This window comes from Anneissia japonica, unplaced genomic scaffold (genome assembly GCF_011630105.1).
Source record: "Anneissia japonica isolate Jap-2015-1 unplaced genomic scaffold, ASM1163010v1 scaffold287879_len466271_cov187, whole genome shotgun sequence".
NCBI lineage: Eukaryota > Metazoa > Echinodermata > Crinoidea > Comatulida > Comatulidae > Anneissia > Anneissia japonica.
This window is the reverse complement of record NW_022706284.1, coordinates 260,908-280,304: the sequence shown is the minus strand read 5'-3', so window position 1 is coordinate 280,304 and position 19,397 is coordinate 260,908. Positions and strand designations below refer to the sequence as shown.

Below are 19,397 nucleotides of genomic sequence, written 5' to 3'. Positions count from 1 at the left end.
AGTAGATACAGAGAATATTTTGTCATTCTTAACGCGTCCTACTAAATTCTTACAGACAGTACTAGTCCGTGAATTTGTGAACAAGATCGGCGGAGATTTATAAATGCATCTCTACCGTGCATCAATGGCGGCCCGATAGATCTCAATAGAGATTCTTAAATAATAATATAAATTTAAATAGGCAAATGGGAAAAACCCATAAAAACAGCAAACGGCCACATATTGCAAAACAATATAAAATTAAAACGGAAGAGTAGAGAAAATCCGATCAGAATGACAAAATAAACTAAGCATCCACTGAAAGAAATCCTAATATCTGCAGACGAATCCGTTTCGGCCTTCCAAGCCTCATCAGTGCAGCTAGGGTAAAGACCCAAACGAAATATTCCACCAGCTTAGGCAGAGCCCAGACTAGTCAAGCTACCATTAATAATTACAGAGCCAGACCAAGGCAATATACTGTATATATACAGCTCGGGTGTAATGCAAATAGTGGAACCCACTTCCTATGCTGCTCGGTTCCGTAGCTAGGCCAGATGGTCGAAATCCAGTTTGCCGAATGCCAGATTGCCGAGACCACTTTGCCGAATCCCAGTTTGCCCTTCATCAGGTGGTTATCAATCAGTAGATGCCTCAAAACATTATGAAGAGTGTATTTTTAGGCTGGAATAGTGAAGCATGTATTTTTAGAGAGCTTCAAAGGGCTTCCCTATGGTCGAAATCCAGTTTGTCGAATGCCAGATTGCCTAGACCACTTTGCCGAATCCCAGTTCGCCCTTCATCAGGTGGTCATCAATCAGTAGATGCCTCAAAACATTATGAAGAAAGTATTTTTAGGCTGGAATGTAGTGAAGCATGTATTTTTAGAGAGCTTCCAAGGGCTTCCCTATTGCTCACTATTTCAAATTTAAGAGCCATACTATCAGTGAGCACGCTACTATTTTGAAATAAAATGTAATAAACAGCAATTATGTAGGCGAAATCGAATGTAAACTTAGACTTAACTATTTTGAACTAAATATAATAACGGTAATTATTGTAGGCGAAACCGAATGTAAACTCAGACTTAACAACCACAAACAAATCAGCTAAGACCATCAAAAGGGCTTCCTGTTGCTCACCACTTTAATTTACTGAGCTAAACTATCAGTGATTTTTATAATCTTAGGCACCAATTTCAAATCTACTGTAAAGGCTAGAGGACTGGGCGGATACCCTCGGGACATCTTCTAGCCTGAGTAGATCTGAAATTGGTGCCTAAGATTAACTAGCCTAAATCACGACGGTGAGCACGCTATTCAAATTCGGCAAACTGGGTTCGGCAAACCGGGTTTCGGCCAACTGGGATTATATGTTTTCAGTGAACTGGATTTGGCAAACTGGGTTTTCGGCGAAGTGGGTTAAATTCGGCAAACCGGGTTTCGACAAACTGGATTTCGACCAACTGGGAGGATACCTCGGTGCCAATAGATACAAAGAATATTTTGTCATTCTTAACGCGTCCTACTAAATTCTTACAGACAGTACTAGTCCGTGAATTTGTGAACAAGATCGGAGATCAAAAGATGCAATCTCTACCATGCATCAATGGCGGCCCGCTGGACCTCAATAGAGATTCTTTAATAATAATACAAATAGGTAAATGAGAAAAACCCATATAAACAGCAAACGGCCACATAATGCAAAACAATATGAAATTAAAACGGAACAGTAGAGATCCTCTCAGAATGACAAAATAAACTAAGCATCTACTGGAAAAAAAATCCAAATATCTGCAAGCGGATCCGTTTCGGCCTTCCAGGCCTCATCAGTGCAGCTAGGGTACGGTAAAGACCCAAACGAAACGTCCGACCCAACGTTTGGGTCTTCACCCTAGCTGCACTGATGGGAACCAGACAAACAATCAAAAAGCACACAAGCAAGACAACAGAACAGTCAGTTTCAAGGAGCAGCAAGTCGAGTCGTGATCGTTAAGAGAAAAAATTTAGTATTGAGAAACAAGGTGATTCCTGAGTTTTTTTGGTAAAGGATGTCACGGATGAGTTTAATTTTGGGAGTGGTAAGTTATTCCAGAGTATAGGACCAGTGTATCTAATATTGTGTTGAAAATAGTGTTATGCACTAGATTGAGTATGATAATTGTGAATTGAGATTAGAGAATGATTAGAGAATAGAAGATGATTATAGAATAGAATTAATGGCTGAGTATAAAAAAGTACCTTGTTGAACATGGTTAATATCAGTGAGTTTGAGAAGGTTTAAATTGGAAAATAAGAGAGAGGAATGAGACCGTGGTGGAGCGCCAGATATGAGTCTAATAGCCTTTTTTTTCTTCTTTTTTTGAAAATGTGTAGTTTGTTAATGTTGGTTAAATAAGTATTGCCCAAACGATATTGCAGTAGCTCAAATAAGGAAGGATTAGGGAGGAGCTAGCAGTAAAGGATACGGAGAACATTATGGGGTACAGATTGGGATAATCTAAAAATAATACCAGGGAACAGTGTAATTTCACTGTTCCCTGATAATACCAAGGCTTTTTGAAATTTTATTCTCAGTTTCGTTGATATGCTTTTCCATGTAAGCCCACTGTCAATATGTACCCCTAAGAACTTGGCTGATTGAACACAGGGTAACTCTCAATAAAAATGTTTAAAAGGGTAGTATCAATACAGTTTAAAGTCTGTAGGGTGGGGTCACAAACAGGATGAAGTTACATTTTTTATGGTTAATTGAAAGTTTGTTAGCAGCAAAGTATTGGGATAAGGGAATCAGGTAAAAAACAGTGGTATCATCTGCGTAAAGAAAAAAAAAGTAACTTAGAGGATTGATAGATATTAATGACGTATAAAATAAAAAGGAGGGGCCCAATAAGGAACCTTGAGGAACCCCACAAGTAATTGGTCTGTAATTAGATATAGAGGTTGAATACTACACTGAGCCCGGTTGGAGAGGTAACTTTTGAGAAGGCTAAGGGTGGGGCCACGAATTCCATAATGGGACAACTTAAATAAAAGGATATTGTGATCAATGCTGTCGAAGGCCTTGGAAAGATCTATAAAAAGTCCAATTGCAAGCTGGCGATTTTCAAAAGCATTAATTTTGTTTGTTAGATCGATAAGGGACATTAAAACACTGTGTCCTTTTCTGAAACCGAACTGCTTTTACAAAGTTTATCATATTTAGTAATAGATGAGAATATTCGATTATAAATTACCTTTTCCAAGGCCTTCGAAAAAATTGATAGAATTGAAATTTGACAATAGTTAGTGAGGTCTGATTGGATGCCCGATTAGGGGTAACGCGCGGTAATTATAACTTCATCCTGTCTGGGAACACACGGCTAGTTAGGGCAATGTTAATTAAATGAGAGGCTAAATGAACGAAAAGACGAGATAAGCAATGTATTTGATGGCCTTAGTATGAAAGTCGTCAATACCTGGGGATTTTTTGGTTCAATTCAGCCTCATCAACTGGGGTAAGAAATATGGAATTATTTGTTGGCTTTGGAAGAAAGTCTTTGAATGACTTGTTAGCGTCGCGGGGAATTTTGGTTGAAAGAGAAGGTTTGATTTCGACAAAGCTTTTGCAAAGTGGACATACTTACCATTCACTCGCTAGTGGTAGGTATATGTAGTATAGGTAGGTCTCTTTCAGTTTATCGTCCGTCTCTCAAGTCCCTAGTTTCTACTCCTCCACACTCTGTGCGGGGTTCCCCATAGGGTCTTCGACGGGTGCGTCGATTTCTCCCGGTGATTGGCTGCGACGTATAGATGACGGCATTCACAACCAATCACCGGGGCAGCGGCACATCATTATACGCTTTCAGCAGAGCAGTTGTGCAAAAAGCGTTTTGATTTTAACCCATTAAATATCTTTATAATGAACAATGTTCACCTGATTGGATTTTTCCGGACTTTTAGTATGTTATTATTTGTATATTTCAGGAACAGATTCCGTAAATTATGTATGTTAAAATTACTTCTGAGATCGATTGGTTCGTCTATAAATCTAAGGCAACGTAAAACTGAAAATTACTCTCTGATTTTGGATTGAATTTTTGAATAGTTAACCCTCGTTAACCCTAAAATGACTTAGTTCATTATAATCCTCCATCACTCCTTAATTAATATCTGTTAAAATTAGAATTAACGAGTTTTATCCAATTTATAGAAATTCAAGTTGAAATATACCATACTTTTAAAGCAGATGTAAATTTTTCATTAAATTCGAAACCTTTTTTTCGGAAAATATTATTATGTTTGGTATGTCTTGAAAGATCAATGTATTAGCTTCATTGTGTAAAACGATTACGCAGCCATCGTGATTGACTGTAAGTAGTGCGCATTAAGAAAATAAAGTGCTCTCCCTTTCGCCATGTTCAATTTTTTGGTGAACTAAGCCTGATAAGAATTTGGTGGCGGGGAACACATCAGACTTCAAAGGCATCGCACAAACGTTCTTCACGCGCTGCGGCAGCTTTGATCTTGGTTCATTTGCATAACGCTGCGTGCGCGTAGCTTTTTCGAGTGATCTCTTCAATAATACCTCCATGGTAGTAGCAACGATTTTATCGTTTTACCATGATTATGACGTCATCTGATTTGATTTGTTAAAATATTTTGTTATCGTATACACGATAAATCGTGTATTGTCGTTTCATATTTATCATCTTCATCAGTATCACTACTGTATATTCATCATCTCCAGTATCAGGGTCATGGGTTCAATACATGTCAGTGTTGCAGGATTTTTTCTCACGACCAAACAATCCACTCCCTAAACCTCATACACTGTATTGAGATTTAGTTTGTGTATAAAGCATCATGTGTGTATGTTTGTCTTGTGTAAGGGATTGTCATCTACAAAGTAGGACAGTGATGATATTCGCTATCATCTACACTACAGTATTTCTCAAGGATCAATTACTTGTACTCTATCGGCAGTAATTCCTTGTGTGCTCATATCCACCACATCCGAACACTCCTAAAATAACGTAAAGTGCGTATTTCTATAGCTTTCAGTGGGTGATGGTGACTTGTTGGTCCTCGCTGGATTGTTTGTTGATAGTAATCTTATATACCTACACTTTCAAAAAAATATCTCAATATTCTGTATGTAGTCATTGAATTGAAAGTTTGGTAAAAGTGGATTCACACCTGCTTTAAGAAGATGAGTTCATCAAAAGATAGTAAGATTTTGTCAGGGGTACACATTAGTATTATTTCTGTGATTTTTAAAAGTTAAATTACACATATTTTTCTTCAGCGACCATGCTAATCATGTTAATAGATCAAAACCTCATTTTCTGTCAGTAATTTTTAAGAAAAAGTTAAAATCTCATCTCTTCTCAAAGTTTTTTGACAATTTTTTTTTTATTTCTTTGTAATCTTTTAATTTCTGTATATAACCTCAGTTTTACCTTTGTCATAGCGCCACTGAACATTGCATTTTGCCATGGATATTGGCGCTTTACAAATACATGTTAGCCAACACAATTTTATTTTTTTTTTGGCCTTCTACAGTATTACAGTATTAAATTCTAACTAAAGAATAATGACACAAGTCAGCTGGCTGCAGTTCAGTTTGGTTTTAATAATTACAGTAACAAGCACCATAATACAGTATCTCCCATTTTGATTACAGACATTAAACATTTTATAAACACTATAAACTAAAAATCCAAATGAAACACAAAGGTATATAAAAAAATATGTACAATTAGAATTTAAAAATGGCTGCCAGATAGTTTGAGCAAATATAGGAATTAAAAAGTGTACATGCATGAATTTAAGCTTGTTAACAACTATCAAATCTTGATATGAAATAAAACTTTTTCAAATGGTTCAATGATTCTCTGTTATCCAAAGCAAATAAGTTGTCTAGTTTTAACTACACATGCCTATCTGGAAGCCATTAACAAATTACGGTATAATCTCTAGTCTACAACAGAGTATGTATAGAATAAATGTACAGTAGATTAATTTGTTTATGAACATGCACGTGTGATAAATGCAATCAATTCTTCAATATCAGAGTACTGTACTCTTGATAAGGTTGGTGTTCATCTGCATTAAATTCAAAGCTGACGTGCTTATTTTTAGTACAGTATTTTAGGACTCTTAAAATTTACACAGGCCCATAGGAAGATGTTTATGATTGGTCCGGCCAACAATTACAGTCCCCACCACTGCAAGGTTTGACAAAACAGTACTATGACTAAACACAGAAGTTAGTATGTCTCCTTAGTAATGACCAAATCATGCAATTCATATTTTATTTTGTGTGAAATATACTGTATTTATTGCAAAATGATAGAAATACAGTACAGTATATCTAAGATTTCTTTATTGTCCATAAACCTTGTAACTGGTTAGAAACTTCATCCTCTACTATCCAACTTTAACTCTCTCTCTACCCTGAAGAGGAATATAGTAGGCCTATACAAGTATCCATCTGAAATTTACCATCACTTCAGCCCTAGTATAGTTGGGGATGAGGTAAGCAAACTTTTTAATTAGGCACTTCTAGATGCCCAAAAATGGCACTCTGTGAGACTGTAAAAAAAACTGTTCTCTATTTTTCCCTGACGGAGGGTCTAGGGTTTTGTTCCTCCAGATCGTCCTGGTGTTTTACTACTTCCGAAACATAAAGTAGGCCTACTTTTGCATCTTATTCTTAACGGTTTGAATCCAGCAGGCATGTACACATGCAAGAAAAAAAAAACGGACTTTGATGCTTTTGACGCAATTTAGTTTTTTCAGCAAAATTACAGTTTTAAAGGTGGTTTTGGCATACAAATGATACTGATTGGTGAAAATATTGGTCCACCTAAAACCAGACCAGTCGAACTGCTTCCTACAGCCTTGAAAATGTTTGTGTTCATGCTGGAGAATGGTCAATTAACAATAACAAAAAAAAAATGGAAAATTAGTTTAGTATAGTTTTTATCCAAATTATCTCTAATTTTGATGTTTAAAATAAATAACTTTAAATATGACCATTTGATAACAATAATTTTATGGATCTGTTAAAAAATTACGGACTTACGGAATTACGGACCAATTCCATCAGATATGACCTATTAACAGCATTATGGTGGCCCATAGTCTATCTGACGGAAGACCGTCAAACCCTCTCCCTCTGTGCTACACACCTCAAATAATGCTACACATTCCAAAAATTCTGGGAACTAGACATGTATGAATGAAGCTACTGTATAAAATAGCATATTACTACAACAATTACCAGTCAAATCAATAATAACTAAGAAAGTAAAATATTGATTTATCATATACTGTATATTATTTATTATATTTTAAGGTTTGGATGGAAAAAAACCCCAAGAAAGCCATGTGATTTAAGCGGAAAAGTTGTTTACATTAATTAAGATATAATAATTTTCGTGAAATACTGCACATAAAATCTTAAAACCAAAGGTTTGCCTATTATTATTATTATCATTATTATTGTTGCAAAATGCATAAGGTGCTCTTAAGTCTAACTATTTATGGTTACCAGGACAGTCATTAGTTTAAAGGCAACTATAAACGCTATTATTTAAAACGCTGTATGACACTTCAATATCAACATTTTTAAAATCTTTAAAGAATCAACATTGTGTATTGATTAGGCCTAGTTATAGAAAGTCATTCCTTGAATGTATGAAGTCTATCAATACTTACTCCTGCTAAGCTTTATCAACATGGATTACAGTACTTACATACGCAAAATAATTTTGAAGAAAATTGAGGGAATGCATAAAAGAAACAGTTGTAGGCCATCCATTTTATTGTATCTTGCAGTTTTCCTCATCATATTCAGTGTTTGGCTCTTCTGATGAAGCAATTATTTCAGACCCCTTTTGAAAGGTGAGGGATCTTTGAGCTGCTCCTAATCTTTTCCTACTTGCCAGTGTGGATGAATCTTTCTTTGGACTGTTCGTGATTGTAGACAGAGCATCAGGTCCCTGTGAACATTTAACAAGAATGTAATAACATTTGGACTTTACTGAGCACATTGTCGCTAAGTCTTGATACCAGGAAACATTACAAAAAATTTACACACAAAATTAGATGTTTGAAAGACACACACATCTCATAAACACATGTTTTGTCTGACAAACGCATGTGTTTGTGTATGTTTTTAAAGTCATTTTGTGGGACCTTGGCAACAATATCCAGGGGCAGGCTTTGCAGAAAGGTCCATTAGACAAAGTAAACAAAAACAAGCAAATGTTCACACGGCAACCATACTGTAGATAATAATACATTAAAATTTGGCATTTTGGCATCTGACAACTGAAGTATTTTCTGCAAATTTTACCCAAACAACATGGCTTCAGAATGATCTAAAGAGCATTATTTTCTAGCTGATACTTTACCCACATGTGCAATTGTTATAGAATAACACAATAGAATGATGCAGTTTGAGTAACAATGATGTTTCATAATGTTTAAAGTTTTGGTTTTATATTATGTCAATGACAACATCACCATGTGTCACCCCGTTGTTACTGAGCAACATCAAGTGGGCAAGCACTGAGTGCATCCACAGTATCAATAGATTTTTCAACTGCGTATCTTTCTATGGTACAGTATTTTTATTTAGGCCTTGTAAACTGGAATTTACAATTACATATCAGATATCTAATACATGGCCAACCTCAATATTTTACCTTCACCAAGTCTTTGTTTGTCAGCAGAATATTAAAAAATAATGGATTATTAAAAATTGGTACCAAGTCACTAGAAAAGGTGATATAACTTGGAGGTTGATGGTCAATGGTCATGGAAAATATTTTTTCCCTTTATTACATATTCAGTGATAGGACAGAGGTATACAATAATTGTGTATGGAGTGTTTCTTATGCTTTATATTTATAAATGATAAGATTTAGATACATCAGTCAAAAAAGCCTTCAAAAATGTGGCTTAGCTATGTGGATGCACTCAGGTGTAATAACCGATAAGTAGTAGTTGCTCAGTAAAGCCAGACACTCACTTCGCTCGATGGTCATCAACCAACACAATTCTTTATAGATGAAAATATATCCTCCTATATTAATGATACTTACCTGTCTTATCATGGATGCTCTACTTCTTGTAAATGGTTTGGTATCTGCCACCTGTTCGTCCTTCACAATCAGGGATTTTGATGTGACACTGGTACTCTTATTTTCAGTAGACAATTGTGCTCCTCTTCCTCTCTTTGGTGGAAGCTGGCGAGTGCGACGTACTGGTTTCAGGATTGGCATTGGTTCATCTTCGCTGCTATCAACAGCTGAACGTTTACAGGATGAGTCTTCGTCTGAACTAGCCTTTTTGCGTTTGTTCAGATTTACATGGTCACTTGTCTCCTCTTCTTGTTTCTGCACACACTGACTTTTGATAGCTACCTTTTGTTTGGCTTCATCAATCTTCAAATTTCTACTCCTGGTTAGCTTAGGCAACACTTGATCATTTACTTTCATTGTCTTCCTCTCCTTTGGGGGGCTTTTTGTGCATTTTCCATTAGATTTGTCTAATTCTTGAATATGCTTTTGCAACTTATTGATGTCATCTCCAAGACGTCTTGCATTGTTGACAGACAGTTGTAATTTGCCTTGCAATGATGCTTTATCTTTTTTCAATTCATCTAACTGCTTCTCTTGTTTCTGCACAATTTGCTCATAATTTTTTAATTTTTCACTATTTTTATCTTCCATAAGATGTAGTTGGTTGCATAAACGTTCTGTTTCTGTTTTCTCTTCTACAAGTTCTGCTCTAAGCTTAACACTCTGGGCCTCAAGTTTCACAATGTCATGTCCATCTGTTTCAGCTTGCTTCAATTTCTTAGACAAGTCCTGATTTGCTTTTTCTGCTGCTAATTTCAGTTGTTCACATTCAGACTTCAAAGCTCCAAGTTCATCAGCCTAAAAAATTATAATATCTTGATAACTTACAGTGTCAAGTTTAAAAGTTATATCTTTTCCTATTCCTCTAATCTATGCCTATAAATGATATTTTTGGAATGACTTAATATACATGTACAGTACATTACAAGGTTTCTTATTTCAGAACCTACAATGAAATTATGTTACAATTAAAGACTCTTTCTTTACAAGGTAATAAAATATGGCTCACAAATTGGACATTTTAATCATTAGCACCATCATCATTAGGTTAAAAAAACACTTAGGCAACTTGATTAATACAAATATCAAACAGTTAAGTGTCAAAAGGTACTTAAATTTTTAAAGATTACCTGACTAGAATTAGTAGTTTCTAGATGTTTCACATTTTCGTTAACCTCTTTGAGGTTAGTTGTCAGTTCCAAATGTTTAAACTTGAGAGTTTCTTCTGCAGACAATAGGTCACTGTTCTTCTGCACACTAGCATTCAACTTTTCTTCCAAGGTGCCTATTTCCAATTTCAACTAATAAAATAGAAAAATGTAAATAATATTAAATGATCTATCTATACTGTATTAAATTATTACTGCCACCACAATCAAATACAGTATTATAAATAATATAATTATTTGTGAAAGGATATTAGTTCATGTCACTAGTATATTCTAATACCCATGTTAATTACAAATGTTTAATACTGTATCACCTAAAAATGTCAAAATCTTCACACTTGAACTGAAAAAATGATTTTTCCCAACATATGTACTGTATTGGCATGGATTGTTGCCATAGCAATACATATGTTGCTTATGGTTTATCTAGTTGTTTTAAATAATAATAATACAGTAATTATAACATTTTTGATGCAGAAAAGCATTATTTATGGTCCGGGCACGATCCCATTATACTACACGAAATTACACTTTAATGCTTTGTCCAGACAATAACATTTTATTTGACAAAAAACTGTTGGATGCCCATTTTTAGTGATGAAGTGCATATATATGATCTGATGTCCTCATGACCATATTTCGGTATGATTTAATAATAATAACAATAACAATAATAATAATAATAAAATAGCTTATATCATGGAGGAATTAGTTTAGAAAGAGATACTCGACCTTATCGCCTATCTTTAACACAATTAAACAGTCAGCCAGTGCCTATGCACTAGGATTGCCCGTTGAGCTTATCGCAACACTATCTCTTTATACACACAGCTCCATGCCTCCAAAGTGTAGCAACGAAAGTGATGTAAATCAATTTATGTTTGTAAAGGGTTCCGGTTGTCAGTGGTTTATAAAATCTAGTTCTAACGAAAGTAGAAAGCTGTATCTGTCATTTGGTACACAAGTTAACCGTGTACGAATATGTCCGCTCAAGATACGAAGATCAAAAAAGTAGCCCAAATCTGTTCGACCGGATCTGTTGTGGCCTCTGTAGCGGTGTCGTTATGCCAAGGATATGCCTACTACAGTAGTCTCATACATTATAGTGCATTGGGATTAGTTCAGTTCTCTACTCTGCTTACGACTTTCATTGAAAAAAAGAAACATTTATCCATGCTAGAGAGGCTGACAGGTTATTATTTATTATAATATTTATTAAATAGCCTACCCTAGGCCTAGGCCCTAGCTTGTCTACTGTGACAGGCACACATTTTTGTTATTTACTGATTTTGCTATCATTTTTCATATTGGAAATAATGCTTTTTATTTTACTTTATTTATAGGATGAACAACCACTCCATTTGAGTTGACCTGATGATGATGATGGCAAGACAATCGAAAAATTGCATCTTCAAATAAAGAATGAAGCCAGATCATGTGTGACATGCTGTTTCAAAACAAACGGTTCTTTTCAGAACCACCAAATTACAATTAAAATTTGAAGTTGTCTTTTCTGCTGGTGTCATTATTCTAATTATTAAAAAAAATAGAACAACTACCCTAAAAAACATATAAAGTCTTAACTCACCAATCATTGATTATAACTCCCTATCTGATCAAAATTATGTACATACATCACTCAAATTGCGGTGTATGGGTGTAATGTACATGATTTTAATTTTCATTCCTTGGTACTTTATTTTTGAATACAATGCTCCACTTGGCCTCGTTTTGGCTACGATAGTTTAATAATTTGTTATTACCATTACTCATTATCATTAATGAAATAATAGTCAGTCAGAGGGCTTATTTATGGTAATAATATGTATACTAAGCCTGAAGGTGGCGCCTTACTACGACGGCCATCTTGGATGGTACACATACATAACTCTGCATTGCTCCGCCATCTTGTCAGCACTCTAGTTGTTTAATAGCTCTATGGGAAAAACTTAAAGTTGTCCGGCAGACAACCTAGATAGAAACTTTGATTGTCCGCAAATGTTTTTAATTGTCCGTATATTATCTGTTGCTTGCTTCATTTTTACCTTGCACTGTTTTCCCTCCTGCTTTTGTAGCAGTCAGAGCATGGGTTTGGTAATGTACACTACTTTTAGTATCTAGTATTTGATAATTTTAATTTCTCTCCATTCCATTATGCACCCTCTGGCTCTTAGTAGCCCTCTGTAACATGCTAACCTGCTTTGTAACATAGCTGCATGGTGAGTGCTTTCTGTATGTATGCACATGAGTCATTAGCCAGGCTCCATTACTACAGGATGACCTGGGGGTTCGGGTTAGATGGAATATGCTAACCTGCTGCTTTGAATGAAAATAAAAACATTGCAAAAAGATGGCGCAGCAATGCAAAGTTATGTATGTGTACCATGCAAGATGCTGTTGTAGTAAAGCGCCACCTTCAGGCTTAGTATACAATACATATTATTATATATTAATAAGCCCTCTGACTATTATTTCATTAATGATAATGAGTAATGGTAATAACAAATTATTAAACTATTGTAGCCAAAACGACGCCAAGTGGAGCATCTTATTCAAAAATAAAGTATGAAGGAATGAAAATTAAAATCACACCAAACACCGCAACGTTCGAGTTTCAAACATACGGGTAACTAGCTGTACTGAACTTTCTGAGTAAATTGAGGGTGCAATTTCAAACGATGGTGCTTAGCGAAATTTGATTGGCTAAATCTATGGCAGCCATCTTGGATGGTACACACACACACACACAGTTCTGCGTATTTCAAACATCAATACATTGCGGTAGCGCTCTAGTATTCTTATTATATCTCTATGGGCCCGCCACATTATAAGTAACACGCGAGAGGGCGCCTCAGTTCAAGTCTCAGACCAAAACGAGAGAAAACATGTGTTTCAGCGAATCCAAAATGGCCGCGCCTGTGACAACAATGCAGTAAAGTTCGGGAGGCAAAAAACGATTACTTGAGGTGAGGTTTGGGTCCAAAATTTTTTAGTTGTCCCACGGACAAGTTGCCCTATAGTTCTGGTTGTCCGTGGGACATTTTGGTTGGCTGGGACAAGGGGACAAGCCTTACTTTGAACACTGTTATTATTGGAACTGTTTAATTACACAAGATTAGGAAGCAGACCTGCCAACTCACCCGATCCTGCCGGGTGTCACCCGATATCTAAACAAATCTCCAGTTCTCCCGATCGAATGTAATTTTCACCCGATTTCACTGATTTTACAGGTTCCCTCCGCAAAATACTATTTATGCATAAATGATTAATTAGATCGTTATTATTCAATGTATTCGCCGCGACAGACAAGCAGCAATTTAATAAGTTGTTTTGCAGTAATTATGTACCATTGATTTTATACCACTATGATTTGTTTTTATGTGTCTTTTTAGTAAATTACATCATATTTTGGTTAATTCTGGAAACCTCCACATTTTTTGGAAAATCTCAAGATTTTCATGGCCTAGGGGTTGGCAGGTCTGAGGAAGACCGAGGCCTAACATACACTAGCCTAGGCCATCTAGCCTAGAGGTTAGACTGGCCTAGCTAGAGATCGAGAGAGAATGGATAGGCCTAGCTTGCCGGTGTTGTGTGTGTTGGGCCTACATAGTCCTAGCCTAGAGGCCTAATTTATAATACACTTCCAAACTCTCTTAAAAAACACAAATTACATGTCACTTAAAAACATCAAAATTTTCTTGGTCATCTAGTTTGTATGCCGGCTCTAATTCCTTGGGAATTTCATGGTACAACTCATCTTCTATTTCATAGAAATCAAGATTATTTAGTCATTTCATCCATATTTAATTCACGATGTCTCTTGCGGTATGTTGCTAAGCTTGGCAAGTGGTTTGTTTGCTATGATCATAAGAGCTACCGGCGCATGTGCGATTGTCGATTCCAGCTTATCCTGTTGTCAAGTATGTTACGTAATAGTAAGATACTCGCGATCGCTGCAAAGAGGGCTGTACCTTTGATCCTAGCTGGTTGTATCTCCTTGTAAACTAATTCCTCCAGGCTTATATTTATATAGCACCTAAATAAATATATTTTCTATAAGCCTCTTCATCCAAAAATATTGTATTATTGTATTATTATATTGTATTACTGTATTTGCAATCACATAAGCCTCTAAGCCAGTACCATATATAATAAAGGTATCTATTGTACTGCATTGTACATTAATATTTTGTAATGTCTGTTGTCTCAAATTCTACCTTTTTCAACTCTTTTTCTGCATTTGCCTCTTCACTTTCTAGCTTCCGTTCGTAAGTCTCAATCTGTACCTTATGTGATTCTTTAAAGTCATCAAATTCCTTATGAATGTCATTCAACTCTTTTTTTAATTCTTGTTTCTCCTGTTGTTTTAAGCCAACAAGTACCTAAATAGTGGATAACAATAATTAATTTATTATATCAGTAAAAACAAAATAACATACAGAATGGTAGTACAGAGCTGAACAGGTTTTTACATTACAAATATGAAAAACAAAACAAAATACAGTACTCAATTTCATGAACAAACATAAAATATTCATTTCATTATCATAAACAAAATTACAAGGAAAAATTACAATGAGTGTTTGATTTTGTAATCATAATTTCCAAATTTCAATTGAATGAATAGCATAATTGCTAAATCATTATAAGTTCTATATATTATAAAGTTATAATATTATTAACAAATAAGTCACAATTAAAAAAATTACTTTGTAATATACTGAAAAGACTGAGAATAAATATACTGTAAATCTACTGAATGGATGAAGTAACTGTGAAATATTAATAAATGATCAAGAAAAAATAGCATAAATCACCTTTTGAGCTTCTACTGCATCTGAAGTTTGCTCTACTTTGGAATTTGCCATCTGTAAAGCTTCATTAACGCTCTGTACTTGGTTTTTAGAATCTGTTTGCATCTCTTCTACTAAGTTTTCAAGCTGCCTGTTCTCTTCCTCAAGGACAGTCTTCTGTGACTTCAAGGATTCAAGTTCAGATTCCAAGCTAACCTGGATCCCTTCTAAATTGGCAACATGATCTTCAACAATGTTTAACTTTTTCTCCACCTGAAAGACAAAAAAGGTAGGTAAAATTGTGTTTATTATGTTTTGTTACTTAGAACACAGTAATTCTATAATACACAGAACCTCTAGCTTCCTGGTTCTTAATAGGCAACCCACAGAAAAATTTAATCTGGCCTGTGAGTACAAAAGTAATTTTTTATGTATTTAAAACAAATTAAAAACAATAATATTTAGCTCTCCTTTGTATGCAAAATTTGTAATTCTATGATAATATCAACTCCAACCTTTTTTAACTCTTTTTCTGCATTTGCCTCTTCACTTCCTAACTTCTGTTCGTATGTCTCAATCTGTACCTTATGTGATTCTTTAAAGTCATCAAATTCCTTCTGAATGTCATTCAACTCTTTTTCTAATTCTTGTTTCTCTTGTTGTTTTAAGTCAACAAGCACCTAAATATTGGAAAACAATAATGTATTGATTATTTCAGTAAAAAACGAAATAGCATACAGAATGGTAGAACCACAGTTGAACATAGCTGAATAGGTTTTACATTACAAATTATGTATATTACATATGAAAAACAAAACAAATTACTTAATTTCATAAACAAACAAAAAATATTTCATTATCATGAACAAAAATACAAAGTGTTTGATTTTGTAATCAGTACAATTTAAATTTTTAATTGAATTGATAGCACATATTGGTAAATTATTTTAAGTTCTAAATATCAAGTTATAATCAAATTAGTTACAATAAAAAAAAAAAATACTTTGCAATATACCGAAAAGATTGAAAATACAATAGAACCTTGATTTTATGTACGGTGCGAGACCAGAAGGCATACCTAAATCCAGGGATGTGTAAGTTCAAGGTTGGGTTAAATTAATGGTAAACTTTGACCTAATACATATGTAAAACTCAATAAACTATGTTGTGAACATACGATGTTACCTAGGCTTATGACAAAACAAATTGGTTTTTAATATACCGAATAGATTATGTAGCCTAGGTCTACAAATAAAACCATGTGTTTAGAGTTTTCATTCATCACTTTACCATGTGTAAAAGTTATCACTTTATATCTTTTAACTAACTAAAAACATGAAAATATTGTAAGATTACCTATAGGACAAAGGTATAACTTGGGAATGCCCCTTCATGGCTATTTTAAACAAGAGAGATGCGGTGTTGTCTGGGCGTGCTGAGACAAACTAAAACAGCATGCACTGGATGAGACAAACAATTAGCGGTCGTGTACAAAATTATGCCTACCCAGCTTTAGTAAACTTCGGACAATTCGATCAGACAAGTTTTTCACACGAAACTAAGTAGGAAAGAAATTATTTTGTGCACCAACAGTAGAGTTGGGCCTTACGGAGACCGAAACAAATTAACACACACTGACGGTACATGCACAAGGTTGACTGCACATTTGGCCTAGTGCAGAAGTAAAGGCTTAGGCTACCTAAACCTACCTTAAAAGCAGTATTCTTCAGAATAACAATATATTACATTAATTCTTCAATTATTAGAGTGTATTTAAATGTTTTGTTAACTGCTTTTATACCATTCTTTTGAATACAGTATACAGGAATCAGTCAATACTTAAATTAAAGCTTAATCATATTTATATTTGATAAACTAACATTTAATAACTGATTTTTGAATGGCCATCAAGCGAACACCTTTTAAATACAATAAATTCAGTTGGAAAATCCCGAAGACCAAACCAATACTTACTAGGTGAAAGTCTATTATACATATTTCAACACGTGTATTAATTGTAAGTGAACCAGATGTGTATACCCCGCAGCAAAATGGACCGTTCAAAAATCGCCCACTACTCATGCACATGCTTGCTTCTCACTGCACCGCAAGAGAGCAGGCGTTGCTCTGCAGATAGTTTGTATGCAACGAAGATCGGGATGAAGATAAAAATAGCATTTGTTTTATATGACGGTTTATTCCCTATACCTAACTTCCATAAGACATTTATTTTACAATTACTGTACGTATCTTACAAAACAATTTAATTTACTGTATAAAAAAAAAACAAAACCTGAAACAGTGGTTAAACATTAGTCGCTTGTCGACTTTACCACGTCTTAACAATAGTGAGGAATGTGAATTGAGTTGCATGTAAAATAAACTACACAAAGTAGCGCTATGCAATGTAAACACTAGTAAATCAGCCCATGAATTTCACGTCGGCAATTGCCGACCATATTGCCGAGCCAGAATTGCTACAGGACAGCAATTTTTTTCCGACCTAGGTAGACTTCTTTGCTTCAAAAACTGCTTGGAAACTCAAAAACTTTGACTGAAACAGGCTATAGCAGACACTAAATTTCATGTACGTCATCAAACCAAGGAAAATGGTGGTTCATAAAACAGATTTGTTTGTACAATAACTATTTCTAATAGGCATGCAATACGTATGATTTGTGTACAATCGTCTTGTCTTTCTCGCCTAGTCATTTTGTAGGCTAGGCCTAGGTAGGAATGACGGCAGCCAGCCAAGGGCCTAAAACATCGCCCAATTGAAGCCACGTGGGCCGCGTAGATCGTAATGCTTATCTAAATCCATTATTTGTCTTCATTTTACAGTATTATTATCATATTTAAAATGTTGTTTATTATCTAAAAACAACAAAATTCAACATATTGTAGGCCTAATACTACCGTCCGTTTAAACGCAATCACTATCGCATCGTGACTTAACTACTGACAACAAAGAGTATCTGACAAGTACTGTACATGTTGTGTGGAAAATTCCTGATAGATCATTCTGGGCATGCACATGGACATGCATGGGCAGTTTTGAAGCAGCCTGTGATGATACGATCGTAGCTTTTACGAAAGTGATATTTCCCATGCCCAAGATAACCATAAAACGAACGCTAAAACAAAATTTATTCGGCGATTTTCTTATGTAAAACATATGTATTATACTACACTATTAAATTAATACAAGTACGACCATTCTTTCACCAGCAATATATTGATTTTAATAGAGAAATTAACAAAATCACAATCTGTAGATAACTATGTATTAAGGTCGAGCGTTCGGGAAAATCGTAGTTTATACTATATTGGCCTAGGTAATAAAAAATTGCTGAGGCTGCCGAACTCAGAGAATTTCTGCATTGACAAATGCATGAGTCACTTGTTGACATTCACAGTGATGTTGGTAAAGCGGCAAACAGTCAAGATTTTGACTTCAACTTACAGACTAACAATTATTGGCAAACGATCAATTTGGCATGAAATATGTTCGACTTTCGTTTTTTAATACTCAACTTAAATTTATTTGAGTTAGAGCAAATATTAACCATTATAAATATAGGAAAGATGAAGTGACATGAAAATAATTTCGTCATTGACAATTTTTCGACTTAGGCGAGTTTGACTTTATACAGACAGAAACAACATTAATCTCTTTTAACATTATGGTGGCCCTGGAAAGGCCATTTGTATTGAGTATTTTGGGGTTTTGACTGAGGGTTCGTATAACCAAGGTACGTAAAAACGAGGATCTACTGTATACAGTAAATCTAAAACAATTGATGAAGTTACTGTTAAATATTAAGAAATGATCAAGAAAAAACTGTATAAATCACCTTTTGACCTTCTAACGCATCTGAAGTTTGCTGTACTTTGGAATTTGCCATCTGTAAAGCTTCATTAATGCTCTGTACTTGGTTTTCAGAATCTTTCTGTATCTCTTCTACTGAGTTTTCAAGCTGCCTATTCTCTTCCTCAAGGACAGTCTTCTGTGACTTCAAGGATTCAAGTTCAGATTCCAAACTAACCTGGATCCCTTCTAAATTGGCAACATGTTCTTCAACGAGTTTTAATTTCTTCTCCACCTAAAAAACAGAAAAGTACATTTAAAATTGTCACTTTTACCCAATTCCCACATACACATGTAACAAGTTGGTAAAACTTTTAGCAAGGATAGCTGTGTGTGAATGCCACAATCTCGGTAAAGTCCCTTGTGAAATCTCGTAATATTTTGTAACAACTTGTAATTTGAAGTGGCTGTAAAGACTACGATTTGTTACAGCGCATGCTCAATAGATTTTTTTG

General features: G+C 34.9%; 1 protein-coding gene across 2 annotated transcripts in view; it reads right to left on the bottom strand.

Moving 5' to 3' along the window:
• Positions 1–7,055: 7,055 nt before the first annotated feature.
• The window catches only part of LOC117106087 (centromere protein F-like), a 46,816-nt gene continuing 34,474 nt past the window's right edge, over positions 7,056–19,397 (bottom strand). For both annotated transcript variants that reach the window (XM_033247425.1, XM_033247424.1), the window contains exons 10-16: positions 18,929–19,177; positions 15,590–15,754; positions 15,099–15,347; positions 14,499–14,663; positions 10,243–10,413; positions 9,074–9,910; positions 7,056–7,966 (exon numbers count right to left, since the gene is read on the bottom strand). In XM_033247425.1, coding sequence (XP_033103316.1) covers positions 7,787–7,966; positions 9,074–9,910; positions 10,243–10,413; positions 14,499–14,663; positions 15,099–15,347; positions 15,590–15,754; positions 18,929–19,177 — 2,016 coding nt within the window. In that variant the 3' untranslated portion in view covers positions 7,056–7,786. The remainder of the gene's footprint in view (positions 7,967–9,073; positions 9,911–10,242; positions 10,414–14,498; positions 14,664–15,098; positions 15,348–15,589; positions 15,755–18,928; positions 19,178–19,397) is intronic.